Consider the following 19,083-nt stretch of genomic DNA (forward strand, 5'->3'; position numbering starts at 1 on the left):
TTTCATTTGACATCCCCCCACTGCACCACTTTCCTTTTCACTTATCTCCCTCTGTTTAGTCTCTGTTACACACTCTCTCCCTGCCCTCTGCCACATATCCACAATGATACAGTGCTGCCATGGCGACAACACAAGAACCAGGGAGACAGATAAATTAGCTCCCAGCACAGACACACATGTGGAACATGCAAAAAACACCCAGCAGCAAACACACATGTGTAAGTACACAGATTTCCACTTCTTTCTTCTTTTGCTCACTCACTGATTCGACAACTGCACATTTATGTTTCCCTCATTACAGAGGACTCGTTTACTGAAGACGTACTCCGACCTTAACCGCCGCTGTAACCGAAAACTGCCTCATCCCAAAAATTTATGTTTATGGGAACTTAAAGTTGAACGCTGGATCCCCAGTGTGCGACTCAATAAACAGATTTATGTTCACACACACACACACACACACACACACACACACACACACACACACACACACACACACACACACACACACACACACACACACACACACACACACACACACTCACTAACCTGGCGAGGAACGGCAGCTATTAGGTTATGTAACCTTTTGACAGTTCCCAGCTGGCTAGTAACTGAGCCCGAAGTGCTGAATCACTTTCTGGCCACATATTACACACACATGAACTCTATGAACACACACACACACACACACACACACACACACACACACACACACATACACACACGCGCACATAAACTTTCATTGAGGAGAGAAGAATGATAATAATAACACAGGGAGGCTGTGCTGTGCATGAATGTGTAAAAAGTGAGTGAAACAATGCAAAAATATGCAGGTCCGTTTTAGGTGGGGCCGAGTCAAAATGAAGGAATGTCCACATGAACTGAAAATATTTTAAATTGAGTGAAAAATTGAAGCTAATCTCAGCCCTCCAACTGGAGAACAGGCATTTTACATTTCTGACCACCTGACTATCATTTCCTTTTCCTGCACGTGGCAACTTTCAAGCTACACACGGTGCAGTTAGCTCCAACAGCCTGAAAGAAGGTGGGAAGGTGCAGCTGCCTGTAGTCAGAAAGCTGTCGGATACAATGCAGTAAAAAATGTATTTAATTTTTAAAGTTCACATTAACACACTAACACCCAGTCTTGTAAAACAGCATCCAGATGGATTTACTGTATATAATACTGTATTCACATTATTTATTTATTCATTGTAGTTGAGTTTAATAGGAATAAATGGTGTGTTGTATTTACTGTATTTAACCCAGACTGCAATCCTTCCCTGACCTTAACTAAAGTGCTTCTGTTGTTAAAACGTAACCACAGAGGGGACTTGCAGTCCCTGGCCTCTGCTCCCACCATCCACCACATCCACCTTCCTGTGACTTCTGCGTACTTACACGCAGTGAATGGAAACTATGATGCTCGCGAGTTAAACTCAGACGGCAATTATGTGCCTGAAAACTCAGCGAGTGGTTGAGTTGATGCATGAACAGAATTTGTAGAAGACAAAGAAGTACATTTTGTAGTAACTCTATTACAAAACTCTGCAGAGCAGACAAAAGGGAAGAGAAACTGGACCAGAATCTTTGAGGACTGGGTGCCAGTTAAAGGAGCCAACATGTGATAATGCAGGAAACATAAAACCTATCATTAGTGTTTGTAATGCATCTGCTCAGAGGATCGTGCTTTATGTTCAGAATTGTCATTTTTGTGCTGGTTCACGTTATGTTGTTTTAACAGCTTGCTGTTAAATTTCCTGACCTGAAACTGAAGACAAATGTTAACTTAATCTTGTTCCAGATTGACCTGTATGATGTTAACTGTGGATGAATGAAAAGCTTGTAGTGCGTCTGTACTTGTTGCACTTACATAACAGCTACCAAAGGCCGCCTATAGCCCGTGAGCCACACTTTGAGAACCCTGAAACAGCAGGAGCAAAACAGCTGATCTTTGGTGCGTTTCAGGCTGAAGCAGAAGGATAAGTGATGAGCTTCACTGCTGACTGAACGTTTGCATTGACTTAATGACACAGACTGTATATAAAAGACAGAAGTAATGATGTCACAGTTTCAATAAAGCATATCATGCTTTATTGCCGGTTACAAAGTTGTATCAATAAGACTTCAAACTAGCAGCTGAACCAAAAACTCATGAAGGAATTGTTTACTGAGGTCACAGATTTACAACTGGAAGGCAAAGGAAGCGCCCCCTGCTGGCCATTATTATAACTGGGCTGATCATGTAACTCATGTACTCACACTAACAACAAATATGACTCAAACCTACTGAGAGGAGCACTACAATCATTTTCTCATAAACATGCAAACAATCAGACTTCCTTTTGCAATGTAAGACGCTGCCCTCTGCTGCCCAATGAAAAGCAGGTTTAAGGCAATTCTATATTAGGCTGTGTCCATTTTTGGTTTACAGTCTGTGATAAAAACATACTTTTTTAATATCATTTATTATTTAAAAACACACAAACCTGCTGTGATTCTATTTGTATTTGTTATGAAGCTCTTCGCTGAGGTCTTGTTTTAGAAAAATGATTCTGACCACGTCGATTCAATTTTATGTGCTGCGCTGAAAAAGCCTCCACAGAGCGAGGCGTATTTGTTACATGTGCAGACCCACGGCCTAAACACACACATTATAGTATCTTTTTCTCCTTTGCGGTTTAAAACGGAGGAGTGTTTGCTACGTCAGAGGGGAGTGCACGAGGAAAGCTCCTGTGTGTGGTTATTTGTGCCCGTCTGCACATTACACGCATTTATAGTCCGACCCTCCCAGAAACTCAGCAGTTTTGTCTAGAGCAGAAAAGCAGATGCTGTGAAACTGCTCTGCAGCTACAAAAACAATGAAAACGCATTAAAACGCTAACGTGGGAGGTGCTAAACAAACTGCTCCGATGCACGTTCATTAAAAAAAAATATATATATATTATTGTCCTTCTCTTAACTTGAACCGGATAACGTAGGCAACCTCGTTAGGCTCATTAGGACCTCCAAAGAGCTCATTTATAAAGCGCTTAAACAACATTTAAAGCTTGCACATACCCTGATGTTTGTTGTTGTTCTTCATAAAGGATACAGTCCCGACCAACTGGAACTCAGAGTAGTTGTCACACTTCCAACTGCTGAACCAATGGCAGCGTGAGTCCTTCATGTAGGTAAACATCCCTAAAAAAAGAAAGTACTACATTTAGATTGAACACATCTCTTTTATTTAATTCGATACATTTGATTGGTAGAAAAAAGGATACAGGAAGTGATGAAGGCAAAAAAAAATAAAGAGGAAAGGTCATTTTTACGACAAACAGAGGGTCTGAAGAAGAAAAGACAGAAGAAAAAAGACACCTGGTACATGTAGTTGGACTTTTCCCGGAATCAGTGAGTCCCTGTTAAATTAAAAAGTGTCCACCTAAAGTTTTCAACTCAGGACTTTCAATCAACTGTCCAAACTTGGGGGGAAAGGGATTTAGGTTGAGTCGAATTGGAAAGTAGCAGTAAAACTGCACTGAAATCAAAAGCACTGCTGTTACTCTGAACACAAGCGGAGATAGAAACCAAACAGCGCGGTTTGGGAAAGTGTCGACTGGACTGCCCTGCAAGTTGAAATGCGAGGCTGAAAGAGTGCCTGGTTCATCACTGAGATCACTGAGCTATATCAGAGTTAGAGGTTGGTTCGCATCTTCCCCTCATGTGGAATTTTAAATGCACATTTGGAATTTGTGAGAAGGGGGATCAGAGGGTGTGCACCACCTCCAAGGGAATTGTGGTTCTCAAAGGGTGACCGCCTCTGCAGTTCAGCAAGCAAAGGACACTGTCCCCAACTTCCATCAATGTTGTAGAGGTGTGTCAACCAGGACAGTCCAATGGCATCAATGATGTGATTACATCACTGCTGCAGGTGTAATGTGTAGGTGTGTACATAGCACACGCTTCTTTAGCCTCCACCTGAAAAGCTTTGCTGTTTCACTGCTGATCTGCTGGATGTCAGTCACATCACCTCTTTTCTGATTAGAGTTTCTCTGCAACTGCAGCACCTTGCTGACGTCCTAAGTATATTAAATATTTAATTAAAATAAATAAATCATTTAAAAAAAAAGTAACACACAAGTTGTTGAGACTCGAGCGCTGCTGAAACTCTTCCAGCTGTGACTGAAAGAAACAGCAGCAGTCTGTTCAGAGTGGAGACTCACATCTGGACCACTCACATCTCTGAACACACAAAATGGAAAAGACCTCATGTATAAAAGAGCCTGTGTGTGTGTGTGTGTGTGTGTGTGTGCGCATACACCTGTCTGTGTGCAGCTGGGTGTGTGTGTGTGTGTGTGTGTGTGTGTGCAGAGGTGGGGATTTCCCTGTGCTGCTAATGAGGGGAACACAGCTTTCATTGAGTGTGTTGCTTTGGGCCGACATCCCCCTGGCACCGACAAACACAGACGACCGCGGAAAGATGGAACGACGATGGAAAGAACAACTTGACCAGAGCGGAGACGCAGAGAGCAGAAAACGCAGATGCACAGGCAGACGCTCGCTTGGTTCCACTCGAGTATATTTTATGCAAATTCCAACATACTGAACTACAAAGGCTGAACGGACGCGGCCGAAACTTGGAGAAAATGCTATATCAATATTGTAAAAAGGGTTTTTTTGCCCAGACGTGATGTGAGAATCGTTTTGCAGTTAGGGGAAATGTTGGAGCGGCAGTGATGGAAACACACTTGTTGAATTGAAAAATGGAGGAAGAAAGGCTTGAGAAATGTTTTCCTCACAATTCACAGAAATTCAGTTTGGACTGAGATCTAAATGATTTTTGTTAACCACCAACTCGCCACCATTTGTGAAATGTGCAACTCAGCACAGCACAGCTGGAAAGCGGTGAATAAAATAACTGTTTGTGATAAGTGCGTTCAATCGAGACTTCACATTAAAGGATTTTTTACTGTCTCCCCAAAAGAGCAAAACCAACAATGAAAGTATGGCGCTATGAAGCACTGTGTATGTATTTAAAGGCTGATATAACCCATGCATCTGTGCGCTGCTGTTCTCCAAGAACTATTAATAACACATGGCTGCACTATGCTGTGCGACATGCGCTTTAATTACCACAAACAGACACTGCAGTTTGTCCTGAGTGAATCCCACACACACGTGTAGTAATCCACCACTGAAAATAGTCCCCAAAAATGTGCCGTTTCCTCAACTTTGTTTCATGTTTGCTTAAAACTAGACTTTCCAGCTGTTTTAGGAAACTGTTGAATCCTTTCCAAAGGGAAATATTTGAGCCCTTTACTTAAGATTTATTTATCCACATTACCAGCAGGCATGGAAGTGAGAGTCTTTCGCTGCGTTTCCACCAAAGGTCCACGTAATCTTAGTTAATGTGTGAAAACTTGCCAAGGAACTACAGGTTCCTTCAGCTGTTGGTGACTGTCAAACACAGACACTTATAAAGGAAAGGCGGAGCAGCCAGCAAGTTCAACTCAATTCAGTTTTATGTATCTGGGGCCAAAACACAACAGCAGGTCAAAACCCATCAATACCACTGAGAAATAAACTCTATTCAATTCAGTTCAATTTTATTTACACAGCGCCAAATCACAACAACAGTCACCTCAAGGCACTTTATATTGTAAGATAGACCCTACAATAATACATACAGAGAAATAACCCAACAATCTGAAAATATGACCCCCTATGAGCAAGCACTTTGGTGGCTCAGGGAGGGGCGGGGCCATCTGCTGCGACTGGTTGGGGAGAGAAAAAGGAAGACGGGATAAATGACATGCTGTAGACGAGAGCCAGAGATTAATGGCCTTTTTATAAGTATAAAAGGATGAGCAATGAATGACCAATTTAGAAGAATGTGAAGGTAGAAGCTAAACATGTGGAACGATGGGGAAGAGGCGGCCTTGGCCTTGAGGAGGTTGTTTGTTGCGGTTGCTGACGCTGGCTTGACCAAGTAAGACACTAAAGATATTAAGTGTGAAGAAGTCTACGCTGACAGTTAACGACTATAAGCTATTACACAAATACAATAATCAGTGTCGGAAAAGGAAGTGCAGGGATTGTTTTAAGCACAGCAGACAGTCACACCAGTCTCCCCTCTGCTGCAATTTTACAAACTGGACTACTTCAGCCAGCTTTAACAGGCATTATAGGCCTTAGAAGTACTCATCTTTCTCCAGAATCAGTGTTAAACTATAAGGTGAAAGTGATACCTGCAACATCACTCAAGCACTTCTTTGCATTACAGAGCTACTGGTTTCAATATGATGGGAGGTTCTTGGGTTTTTAAAAGAAGAGTATTGGAAAAATACTCATATTCCTATCATTAGAAATAATAACGGAGTAAACCCTCTTATGTCCAGGATCTCTCTCCGTCCAGTCAACGCCTGCCTGAGGCCTTTCCTTCTCATTTGACTGTATTTTCCGTTTTATTGCCTTTTTTGTGGCGAGTTCTTTCTTTTACTGAAAGAAAAGTAAAGTTTCCACAGTTTCTCCAGCTGTTCCATTGTCCAGCATTCTTGCTACTGGGGAAAAGTTGCCAATAGCTACTGGGAAAAAAACAAGTTCTAGCTGAGAGGCTGAACACAGAGCCAGTCAAAACTTGGGACACGCATAAAAAGCAAGGCTTACACTGAACCATCTAAATAATAATGGTGTCTTTATTCTAAAGCTGTCACATCGAGCAAACGTCACATCAAACACGAGCAACTTTACATGTGATAGTTTTACCGGTCGTTGTAGAGCCTAACGCAACTGTAACGAGAAGGAGTGACTTAGCCGTGTCTGGCTTTAGATTTGGAATAAATCGTGTAAACAGAGCTAAAGGAGTTTAAAAGACTGAGAGAGCAACACTGAGAAAGAGATAGGCACAGTGACAACAATGGCAAACAGAGATAATTACAGTCAGGCAGCCAGAACAGACAAAAAGGAAAAGAGAAACAAGAGAAGAAGACCATCATAATAAGAACTCTTCCAGACTGAAATGACAGCTAATTATACAGTTGCCAAAACCAACACGGGCCACTTTTCTCAGCCATCTGACACTTATTCCCGCTGCAGTTTCACTGACCCGAAAACTCACAAAGCACGTCCACCGAGGCCTCCGTCTAATAAAAATGTACTTTCCGTTTTATCCAATAAAAATACGATTTTTTTCCGCTTGACTTCAATAATAAAATACAGCTTCACTTTCCACTGACTTTGTATCAAACGGGATTTACCTTCCAGATTTTCAACCTTATCTGTTATTCTCAGCTGCTCCCTCGAGACCTATTCAAAGAAAAGCTTTTTTTCCATTTTTATGATGAAGGCTGGATTGTGGACACTCACAGCCCAGCAGCTCATATTTCAGTGTGAATGACCTCCAATCTGAAACCCTGACTCACCGTAGTCTGTGTGAAAGATTTGTCGGACGAGTAGCAGGAACCACTCTTTCGTCAGGCCGCCCATGTCCAGCCCCGCCTCCCCGACAAAAGTCACCCGCAGCTTCTTCTTTAGATCGCATCGCTTCCTCGTCAGCTATCGGCGACAAAGAGATGAAACAAACACACACACATTTCGTTTCAGTTTGCATTGCAGAAACACTTGCTGCAGAAACCTTTGTACCCCTTGGATGGGTAAGAGTTGCAGCGCCTGAAGCGTCTGATGTGGGGTTATCCTGGGTGACACGCCTTGGCAATATTGTGTCCAGCTGTTCTGCATGTGCTTTGTGGAACTGGTGTGTGATTGCTCTTATGGTGCCCTGTTTGAGATGCTTAAGAAATCTGGGGTATCAGGCCCATTATTATGGGTTATTTGGCTCCTGTAGAGCACCAGGGAAAGTTGTGCATTGCTAACAATAAGTCAGCAAATGCAAAATTGACAGACCAGTGGTTGCGGTGTCTGCTGGGATGTGGATGCTATTTGTTCTGGTAAAGAGAGATATGACAAAAGCAGCTGATTTACTGGTCCATCTACACTCCTACCCACATCTATGGTCATGATGAGGGAAGAAGTTATGAAAGGAATTATGAAAACTGCAAGCAAGAGCCCGCAGAGGCACTTTCAGCTCTGCTTCCCAGACTAGGTGAGGAGCTCAGTGGTTCAGGAGGTGCTGAGAGTAAAACTGCTGCTCCTCCACATCAAATCAGACCAGCTGACCAGGTGCCTCTGGACGGCTCCTGTGGAGGTGTTCCAGTCACACCCAACATGGGAAAGATTCCAGTGCAGATATGATGGAGAGATTATGGTTCTCTTCTGGCTTGAGAACGCCACAAGAGCTTTAGGCACAGGTCACCAAGAAAGAGGACTGGTCTGCTTAGACTGCTGCTACAGACAGAAGCAGTAGAAAATAAGTAGATGCGGAAATATTTTCTGGGTAAAAAAATGACATCCTCTGCTATAATTTCCCATAAACACTGTTACTTAAGTTGCTAAATGGTTTCTTCAAATGAAAGTATGAAAATGCTGTGATCATGTATTCCTCAGTGTCTGCAGACTGAATATCTTCACAGGGACAGACCAGCAATTAAAGACCAAAATGAAAGACATTTGGTCTGAACCTCACTGCAGGAAGAAAATAACATTTCACATAATTTAGACTTGGATTTTAGTGTTTATCTCAGATTTACGGTTACATTTCAGATTGACGGAGGTTGAGGGTGACACATGACTGCAAAACATTAAAGGCATACTTGCTGATCCTCATGGCAGGGTCTATATATTCACTGGCCGATATTCCCAGTATTCCCACATTTTTCCCCCTTGCTTAAAACAACATTTTAAGAAATTTTTTGGTTTTTGGTTGTTATCACACTCTCAGATGTCCTAAAAATCCCAGTTTACACCCATGAGCTTCTCCTCAGTTCCTTCTTTTTTCACGATCTTTGCTCAGTACTTCAGTGGAGAAGGCACATTAACACATCTCATTTTTCATTAAATGACGCTGAACCTGCACCAATCTGTGCTTGTGTATTTCTAAAGAACATATTGTTTTCTGATTGGCTTTCTGGTATCAACTAAAATTGCATTAGGACATTTAAAACACACTAAACATAAATTCACAGTGTGTTATGGCTCAAGGTCACTTCAGATATCTGCATATAAATATGTGTAAAGATAGTAGACAAAGGATGAGTTTTTAGGGACATGAATGTTCCTGGTTTGTCTTAATTTTAATAACCAATCATGTATGAGCAGGTACTGACCAGGTAAACATGGACAGCAAAAAACAGAATCCATTTACCAAAATTCAAATTCAAAAACACTGGGCATTGTCTAAAGAGGACAAAAGGTTTTTATTAGCTTTTTCTAATTTATTAACGATCATAAACTATGATTGGCAGACACATCAGGAAGTCTCGGCTCAGACAGCTGCTAGCATTTGTGCCCTTAGTTTGTCAGCTGATGGGTTAACGGGTTCTCAGATTTGTTTTTAGAAATCAGAAATCAGACATAGTAATCAGTAATAGGTTTCCATGCAACTGCCATACATGTTATCAATTTGCCCCTGAATTTGCCCCTAAAAGGAACTTTCTACTAAGATTACCAAAGCAGCCTTTATAAACCACCAAAAATAAAGCATAAAGCACTAAAATCAGAGAAACTGAATTTAGAAATTCCAGTTCGCACTGGAATAAAAATAACTTTCTGATAAAAAACAGAAAGATATCATTGGGAATTTGCAGGAGATTTTTTTATCTTTCTTTTTTTAAAATAAATAATCATCATGGCAGTTGTTCATGCATTAAAGATCAGACAACATTCACATTATTTCTAATTAATAAACGCCCTGATGACACCAGTCTACACTGCATGCTTTAACTTGCATATTTCAGTTTAAACAGTTTAAAAGATGTTTAAACGTCTTGTAAAATGATTATACATCAAAAACTGAAATTTGTGAATGTACTAACCTCATCCAGTGAGTCGCTGAGAAGCTGTGCTCGTCGTACTTTAATGTTGAGAAACAGAAGGTTCATGTCCACTCTCTGCCTGCGAGAAACTTTACTGACCAGACTTTGCTGTGAAGCAAAAACACAGAATCCTAAACTCAACAGACAAGCATTTGTTGCTCATATACAGCTTCAGCAAATCTGCCTGCTCTGTGTTTCCTTATTACAATATTTTAAGGCTGGAATCAGGCTTTGTTAATGTGCGACTCACCCTGGCCTGACTGATCATCTGTTGCTCCGAGTCTTTCTGGATGATGGCTTTCTTTACCACCGTCGAGAGGATGAAGGGAAACTGACAGAAAGAAAACCTGAAAAAGAGGAAAAAATTAAGAATAGTTAATAATTCTCAGGCAGAGTTTCTTAGTCTGTTTTTCTATCAGCAGTTTCATAAATATGTCTTTCTGTAACTGCATTTCTGACCAGCTTTCAAGTGTTTTCAAAATTCTATACTTTACCCTAATGAGCAGGCTCTGAAGTCTACACCCTCCAAGCCACATGAGCTCCACAAATCCCCCACCACACCAGCCAGAGGCTGTAAGAGCCGGTCATTTCAACTGTAAACTCCAGATCCATTTTTTTTGTGAGACATTAACGAGCCGTGACACAGCGTGAAACGAACTTCACGGCTTCTGCAAGTCTTTCCATAGTTCTGGATAAACTGCAGCTGTGGAAGCGTTACTTTATTCAGCTTTTGAGGAGATACTCAATTTCACTTCCAGGAATCTTCAAAGGGATGTTAGATGACTTGGTCATGAGTAGCACTTACTCAGGGTAATGTACTGTAATATGGAGGGGCAATTCTAATAGGAGCTTACAGGCAAGTCTAAAAATGTTTTTTTTTTTTGACAAAAATCAGTCATCACTGACTATATCATCAACCAATCATTACTACTATACTGTACTATACTTTACTACACTACAAAGTAGTACAGCATTTTATGCTTTCTATTTATTGCTGAAATCTGGAGAGTTTTCAGTTCATACAAAACTAAACTGATGAAGATTTGAATAACAAAAGTGAAGTGAATCAGAGTCATTCAGGTTTTGTATTATTGGTCAACCAATATGACTGGATTTGAATCACAAGTTAAAGTAGAGTATGTTACCTTTTTGGTATTTTCAGGAACATATCTTTGTGGAAAAGTTGTGTATCCATGAGAAATGAGCAGCTCTAGCATAACCTGCTACTGCAATCAACCATAAACTTGTTACGTAGCAACAAATCAACTACTCACATGCTGACTACCATATTCAGTGATCTACAAGAAAGAAAATAAATGCCTAGTTCATACAAAATTACAACAGGGTCTCGTTTGCGCCAGTTTGTCACCGAAGAGGTACGCCCCACCAAAATGAGAGATGTCAGCTATTTCATTACATGCAGTGGTGTAAATTTAATGTCAAAGTTTCATTAGTTTATTATGCTGCAGTAAAGATGCTTGATTTGAACAGAAATGCATCTATGCTAGCAAGAAATTATTCCTACAAATCTATATGGTAATACAACATATCTCAATCCGTAACAACAAACAAAGAAAGAAATATTCAAAGTGTTCTGGTACCTAATATTACTTCAGTTATGCCTTATCAGCCTATGCATGCATTTAAAGCCAGACGTGGTCAGAATGGCTGGCTTTGGTGTCGACTACAGTAAGCCTTGGTCCTTCAATTTCTTTGTTATTTAATACTTGAGTTGGATGATACAAGCAGTCGTACTTTTTGGATTCGGTTTTAAAAGTTTGTTAGTTAAGATATTAGTTAAGAAGCCTGAATCTAATAATAAAATTTCAAGCTTATGTGTTTTATAATTATATTTACATCATTTAACATTCATAGAATTACAGCAAGATGGTGCCATCTTATATGCCGTTAGTTCCACTACATTGTCAATTTATGGACTAAGAAAATGTTTGGGGGCTCGTCCGGGATTTTCACCAGGACAAGCCCTCTATCACACCCTTTCTATATGATAGTTTATATATATATATATATACATGTAAATATTTTTAACCAAAAAGGTCATGTCCATCTAAAAGTTGATTATTGTTAAATTGCAAAATGACTCAAATGAAGTCCTGGAAGTAAAATGTATCCTATCGCCTTTGGTGCTCTAAAGAACGGTTCAAGTGAACACTAAATTTTGCGATTAAATTGAAAATCATGTTCAGCTAAATTTCTTGGCAGGTAATTTGTCCAGTATTGGCTGAAAGAAAACAAACCTAATTGCAAGATATGACTTTTAGATTTACTAATGATGCAAGCATCAGGATTTAGCAGGATTGAACCAGATGGAAAATTCATACAGTTTAATGTATACAGAAAAAACACAACTGACCTATTTGAGTTGCCATAGTTCTGCCAGGTCCTATAATCCTCCATAAAATCTATGTGTTCAAGAGTAATGTTGTAAAAGTCAGTGAAGGACATGATTGGAGGGGAGGAGACACTGTTGGCTGCATCTGAGGACAGGGAAACAAGAATAACAGTCAAATGTGACAGAAATCATCTGCAGCAGACATCGAGATGTTATTAGTTTTGCAAGAGACTCACTGAAGAGGCTGAGCACTTTGGTTGCAGAGGGAATCCACCAGGCGCACTTGGACAGAGGAGGAAATTCATCTGGTTCTGCTGGAAATAGGCGAGTGGAGATGAACTGCAGGAGGCGCTCTACCAGTTGTCTGAAACGCCTTGCAGACAGTCTGACACACACACACACACACACACACACACACACACACACACACACACACACACACACACACACACACACAGATACATGGAGTTAATACTGGTGGCTTGGCAGAGTCAAACTGCACCCTGAAATATACATGTGCACAAAAATAGATGTTTACACTTCAAGGAGGAAAACTAATAGCAGCTTTGGAGAAGTTTGGTTTTTGGATCTGAGCAGAACTAAACAGAACTTCTAATTTGAAGCAGCTTGCTAGTAAATCATTACCACAAACAGCATGAATTCAAATGTTCCTCATTCAAGCCGAGAGGGAGACGAACAGAAGCTGGTTTACATTTGTGCTTTCAGGCTGTGTGTGATGTTTAAAGTCTTCTAGCTGGACAAAGTTTATATTTGGACAGTGAGGAACAATGTAATTAAATAAGATAAAGAAATTTATAAATTAATAAACATGCTTTTTTTCTATTGGAGAGAAGTTTAATATTTCATAAGCCCCATAACTATTAATCTCTTACTGTTGATTACTGTGTTGACATTGTGAAAAATTTCTTTTATACTAAAACTCCCAAACAAGCTTCCAGTCTTTGCTTTCACGTCCAGGGTTCCTGCACCATAAGGACTGGATCTAAGACTTTTTTTACTGCCATTCTGAATAAAACTTTGGACTACAGCTTGTTGGGTTTTTGCAAGCAGATTCTCAAACATTAAAACAAATGTGTCCTTGTTAGCATCCACAAAAAGCTGAAATGAGATTTCCATCCCATTCCCTTGCTCGTATAGACTATTTGAGTCATATGTTGCCTGGCACCAGTTTTAGTCATGTAGTATGTCACTGACAGATTCACCAAACGTGTTCTTAGCAAAACAATATATAATGAAAGATGACCTGATAAAACTTTTCTATGATGTTTTTCTATATTCAAGCTAAAGCAGATAATATGTGTACAGTAACACAACAGCAGACAACAACTACAATACATTAGCACACAATGTTGTAACTCGCCATGAGTTTTTTTTTTTAACTATTTAACATCCGGCTAGTCACTAGCAGCCCACCTATGATTAGGGTAGGGTCTGGCTTATGTTGACCCCTTTTTTAAATATAATATAATGCCTATTTGGAACAGTCACATAGAAAAAAGATGCAACAGCTGATGTATGACTCTTTATTTGTAATGTAACATGTTGCAGTTTCTAAAGTTTTGCCAGAAACATTTTGCCAAAACAAAACTCAAGCCATGGACAGATTATTGGTGACCTGGTGGATGTCAAGTAGTTAAGCATACTCTTTTAAGTAGAACAATTCTATTATACTTGACAGTTAATCACAAATACACGTTTGAACTTTTTTTTTCCCAGAAGGGAAAGTGTTGGCATGCAGGTCGCACTGTGTGGGCTGATTAGAGTAGGGAAAGCAAAGCTGAAGACAAAAACCAAGCTGGATGTAAAAAGAATGCGAGTGCTGTGTTTTGTCAAATTTTAGGGTTTGCACCAAACGACAGCAGAGATTCATAAAACCTCAAAACTGTGTATGTGATATGCATTAAGAAAGTGAGACTAAGCAGAGTAGTTGCCTAATTTATGTTCTCATCTCACAATTTATCACCTGCTAACCCTGCTGCAGAAACAAGATGACAAGAGCCAATCCGCCCACACATCCACGAGTTATTTAAAGCTTCAAATCCCACATTTTCCACAGAAGGCTGCACAATCTCTTTAACATACAAAATCCTCTCTCCTTAGATCCAGTGTGGATGACGAAAATCAGTAAAAGACAAAGTAATTCAAATGTAAAGACAAAGAAAATATTCTGTAGCTTTATAGACGCTGTAAAGAGACATCAATCAGAATATGATACCTGACATTTTTATTGTTTATTTAAACTGCGGTGAGGTCCATTTGTTACTGGCTGCGAACCAATATCAAACTGGTTACCACACACACGAACACACAGACGAACATACAGACGCTTGCACAGAGTTTTGGACTTACTTTTTGAACCAGTGAACCAGGAAGTGATGGTCAGCCTCAGACAAAGCTGCGATCTGCCTGAGCAGGTGAGCATAGATCACATAGGTGCTGGTGCTTGAGTACTGTGGGTTCTACACACACACACACACACACACACACACACACACACACACACACACACACACACACACAGCAGAAACACATAGTTAAAAAGCCGGAATCCAACATGTGAACTGAGACGGAAATCGTAACACAAATGTCAAATGTATTGCATGATGCTACTAACAGAGACCTTAACAGGACAAATTGATAGAGCAGCAACTTAGTGCCTGGATGCATGTGAATGCACATGGCAACCATGGAAACGTACACAATTCAAGGTATCCTCTGCTTAAACATTTATGAGGGCATGTACTGTCTTGTATTAAATAGTATGTGAGTCAATATATACTACAAATAACTGTTATTTATGCGGGGAACATGCTAAGGTAATGAACCACATGTTCATTTTACTTGCAGTAGTTAACCATGTTAACCATTTTTGAAATTCACTTTTTTAAACATGTACTTTTCAAAGAGTCTTTTTTTAAATGTCCACTTAGGTGGACAACATACGTTTTGACTGTGTGGCAGGGCATGGAGTGACACATCAGCCTCCTATGTAGTGGTTTATGTGCAAGTATACCATCAACACTGACACAAATGCAAGAACACAGCCTTTGAATAGCTGTCCACTGTAGTGACCGCTATGTGTGAAAGGGTTAAATTGAGTTGACTGATTAAAGCATGCTCGTCTGGTGAAAGCTGTCCTGGATAATCTCAGTAAACAGTTTTCTGATGACTTCATGGGCTCATTTACTCATTTCGAGTTATAAGGAATAAAACAGTACATTTGTTAATAACTTCACCTGCTGGTTTCCAAAGCTCCATCGTGAAGCCTCAACATGAGGATTTTTGTCATCAGAGGCGGATGTGACTGTTAAACTGCATTCTCATTGGTTCACAAACTGTCAATCACAATTCATTAGCCGATGGGCATAGCCCATATAAGCCTTCTTTCTGAAACTTAGAGTTAAAGGCTACTTCTACCTTTTTATACTCTAACAGAAAGAGAAATTTATCACATAATGAAGTCAAAGGCGAGACCATAAGAGGACAGTTTTCAGTGTTGTTTTCATGGACGACAGTCAACCAAGAAAAACACGGAATAGAAATAGAAGGAAAACATCACACTTGAGCTACACCAATTACTGGATGGCTGCTTTTTAACTATGAACACTATGGATGAGCATTTACATGCAGATTCTGTCTCAGGTGGACCTTCTCCAGTGGACTGCTGCTTGTTTAGGGTGTTGTTCAGATCAGCAGGATAAGCCATGAAGTGTTGAGCAAGAGTCTGAGTCAAGTTTGTGGAACATTAGTTTTCATGAGTTTCTTATTCTTTTATTACTTGATAGGATAAAATAAAATAAGTTTAAGAGCATCATGAAGTGGGAAAATATGACTGATGGAGTTTATTCTTTATTCATGTTCTAACCATAACCAAGTGGCTTTTACCGCATGCTTGTCATAAGCATATTTTCCCTGTTTTATTTCTTACTCATCTCCTTATTTCTGTTGTTGAGTGCATTTTTAGATAAAATAAAGTGACCATAAATATCTCATTAGTTTGCATTACTAAGAAAATACTCTTTTTGAGGAAAGTACCCCTTATTTTGATAGTTTTGTGTATGATTTCTTTGACTTTTTAGAACATTTACTCACCAGTCTTAAACCTTTCATTTGGGATCACGGGAACATGCGTTAAAGGGAATCTGCTGGGTCTCCCACAAGCATCCAAACAACCCTCAAACAACCCACTAGACAAATTTGTTTAGATGAAAGAATGAAAACAAGAGTTAACTGCCCCGGTGGACTTCATTACGGCCTCATGTTCTCAGCTCTTATTAATTAACTTGGAGAGTACAACATTATAACATAAAGAAATAATGGGCAGAACTATGAAAACAAGTTGAAACAAAACAAAACAATGGTTCAAGTTGAACATAATGTTTGAGTTTTCCATTGAAAATGCTTCATGCTCAACATACGGTTCATATTTGTAAGATCCAGAGAAGGCTGGTTTACTGCAATTCCTTAAAAATCTCTCATTCGTTCAACTAACTGCAGGGCTAAAGGCCGACTGAAGTAGGATTTAAATGATTGTTATTCTTTACTTTTTTTCCTCAAGTGTGACCCACTTTCACTTTGACCGCACGCGCACAAGTTTGGATGCAATAAAAGTAATAACAAATGACAAAATGAGTGAGATAATCCCGAAAAGCTCACTTCAGTCTGAGAATGGTTATAATGCACAGATGAAGGGAAAAAGAGATGAATTTGTAGCAACCAGAGCCCATAAAGGAAGGAGAGTCATCATCAGGCAGGAAACCAACAGTCCTCAACTGCAAAATGACCTCATCCAGTCCCGATCTGTGTGTTTGTGTGTGCGTGGTTATGTTCTCATGAGAGCTGAAAGACGAGACAAGTCCTCAAAGTCAAATGGGGCAAAATCAGAAGTTTGGCTCGGCCGTGTGTGTGTGTGATGGAGGGTGGAACCACAGTGGGACTACTGTAGACTGCTGTCTTTATCTGATGCTGATCCCCAAAACCATATATGGGAATCAGACTGGACGGAGAGAACGAAAGACAGACCGAGATGAAAAATAGCATCAAAGAAAGATCCCCAAAAAGAGAGAAAGACAGAAGACTGGAATGAAAACAAGAGGCAAGATTAAGAAGAATAGCAAAGGGAAATTTCAAAAAGAAAACAAAACATTTTGATGAAAATGTCGTTGTTAAATAAGAATAAATATGGGCAAAAACTACCAAATTTAACAAATGTTCTCAAGTCCCAGTGACGTAGGCTTAAAAACCAGTCACTGAGCCCATGGTAACTACCGATTATTAGGGGACAAAAATGTGTAAACGTTAACTGTTTGGTGAGAGGTTGTTTGCTGACTGTTGTTACAAAAAACTGGTGGCAAAGAGTGCTACACCGAAAACCTTGTTGTTTCGGTAGCTCGAAGGCACCAACAGCACCCCGACTTCAAACACTTGTGAAACGGAACAAACCAGAACAGGAGACCATTCACCGTCAAAGTAAAAGTTAAACCTTTTGAAACATCTTGGTTTCAGCGGAAAGGGAAAACTTTTATTTTGAAGGTCTTTCAGGTCATTTGAACAACCTCCTTTTACTGTCGCAGTTTCATAGTCACTCAGTGGTTACTTAGCAAGTGTTTGCAGACAATCCCAAAAAGCTGATTCTGTTCATTTGGATGTAGCAGATAGTGAAGAAGTCACTTGGATGAAAACTCTATGTCCAAATCAACAGAATCTACTTTTTGGGATTTCCTTACCTGGATGATTGAACATGCATCAAGACATGATGCATGTTTAAGTGTAAAGTTGCCAACAGGGCGCACTGTTTTAGTCTGTCAGCCACTTTGCAACCCACCTACACTCTAGCTCCCACTTTCATGCTGTATCTGACTTAATCAGCTGTACTCTCTGTTCTCATTTATTTGATTTCTTCACTGATTTGTGATGAAGATTAGTTCACTGTAAGGGGCCTTCTGGGTACTCCCCACAATCGTACCTGAACGAGAATGAAGTAAGCTCGCAGATCATCTTTTGTCCGAGGCCTGAAAAAAGAACAGACCAAACCCAGAACACAGTGAGACACTGTTAACAAATAGTCCCACAATATAACAAATAACTACACCAGCAAAGAGGTACAAAACAGAGATTCAAGGTATTACTTTAAGCTATTTTACTACAATTTAAAATAAATGAACAAGAATTCCAACATCAGTGATTAGAATGTGAAAAATATCAATGAAATGTTAATAATTTCCTTTCATAAAAGCATGTATAGTAAACTTCATAAGTGGAACATGATAACACAAAGATGCAGAGAGCTCGTCTCACCCTTTCCACTCCCTCAGCAGGCTGTTAATGATCCCTTTCAGCACTGACTTCTGGATGTCCTGAGGCTAAAAACACAACCGAAAACAAGCTTAGTGTACAGAGGCCTACAAAGAGAAATAAAAACACTGAACGGCATATTCATCTAACCTTTACCACAACAGGAAGGTCACTTGTTCTACTTTTAAATTGAGAAAACGCTCACCAGGTGTGGACGACTCCAGTACTACTGCGAGGAACCCTGGAGTCAGTTTTGACCAGGATATATCTCTTAATACACATAACCCAAAAATCTCTATGACTGCCTTGTTTAATATGTGCAATACTGATCAAATTAGAAACATGCTAAATGCTTGATGCTAAAAAACTAGTTCACTTCTATGCTGGAGTATTGTCATTCCCTACAGTCAGTTCCTAAAAGCTCCCAGAAAAGCCTTAAGCTGATCCCAGCAGTTGATCAACTGCTGGGATTTGCTCCAGCAGTTGCACACAAGGTGTTGGCTG

General features: G+C 39.9%; 1 protein-coding gene across 1 annotated transcript in view; it reads right to left on the reverse strand.

The window, feature by feature from the left end:
- Window positions 1–19,083, reverse strand: part of hectd2 (HECT domain containing 2) — a 61,250-nt gene that overhangs the window by 23,392 nt on the left and 18,775 nt on the right. Inside the window, exons 6-14 of the mRNA XM_085427755.1 lie at window positions 18,583–18,647; window positions 18,251–18,296; window positions 14,635–14,744; window positions 12,501–12,649; window positions 12,286–12,409; window positions 10,162–10,258; window positions 9,912–10,019; window positions 7,404–7,536; window positions 3,095–3,183 (exon numbers count right to left, since the gene is read on the reverse strand). Of these exons, the coding sequence (XP_085283881.1) occupies window positions 3,095–3,183; window positions 7,404–7,536; window positions 9,912–10,019; window positions 10,162–10,258; window positions 12,286–12,409; window positions 12,501–12,649; window positions 14,635–14,744; window positions 18,251–18,296; window positions 18,583–18,647 (921 nt within the window). The remainder of the gene's footprint in view (window positions 1–3,094; window positions 3,184–7,403; window positions 7,537–9,911; window positions 10,020–10,161; window positions 10,259–12,285; window positions 12,410–12,500; window positions 12,650–14,634; window positions 14,745–18,250; window positions 18,297–18,582; window positions 18,648–19,083) is intronic.

The sequence above is a fragment of the Rhamphochromis longiceps genome, linkage group LG13 (assembly GCF_057381845.1).
Source record: "Rhamphochromis longiceps isolate RC_006_pf linkage group LG13, R_longiceps_female_GT1.1, whole genome shotgun sequence".
Lineage (NCBI taxonomy): Eukaryota > Metazoa > Chordata > Actinopteri > Cichliformes > Cichlidae > Rhamphochromis > Rhamphochromis longiceps.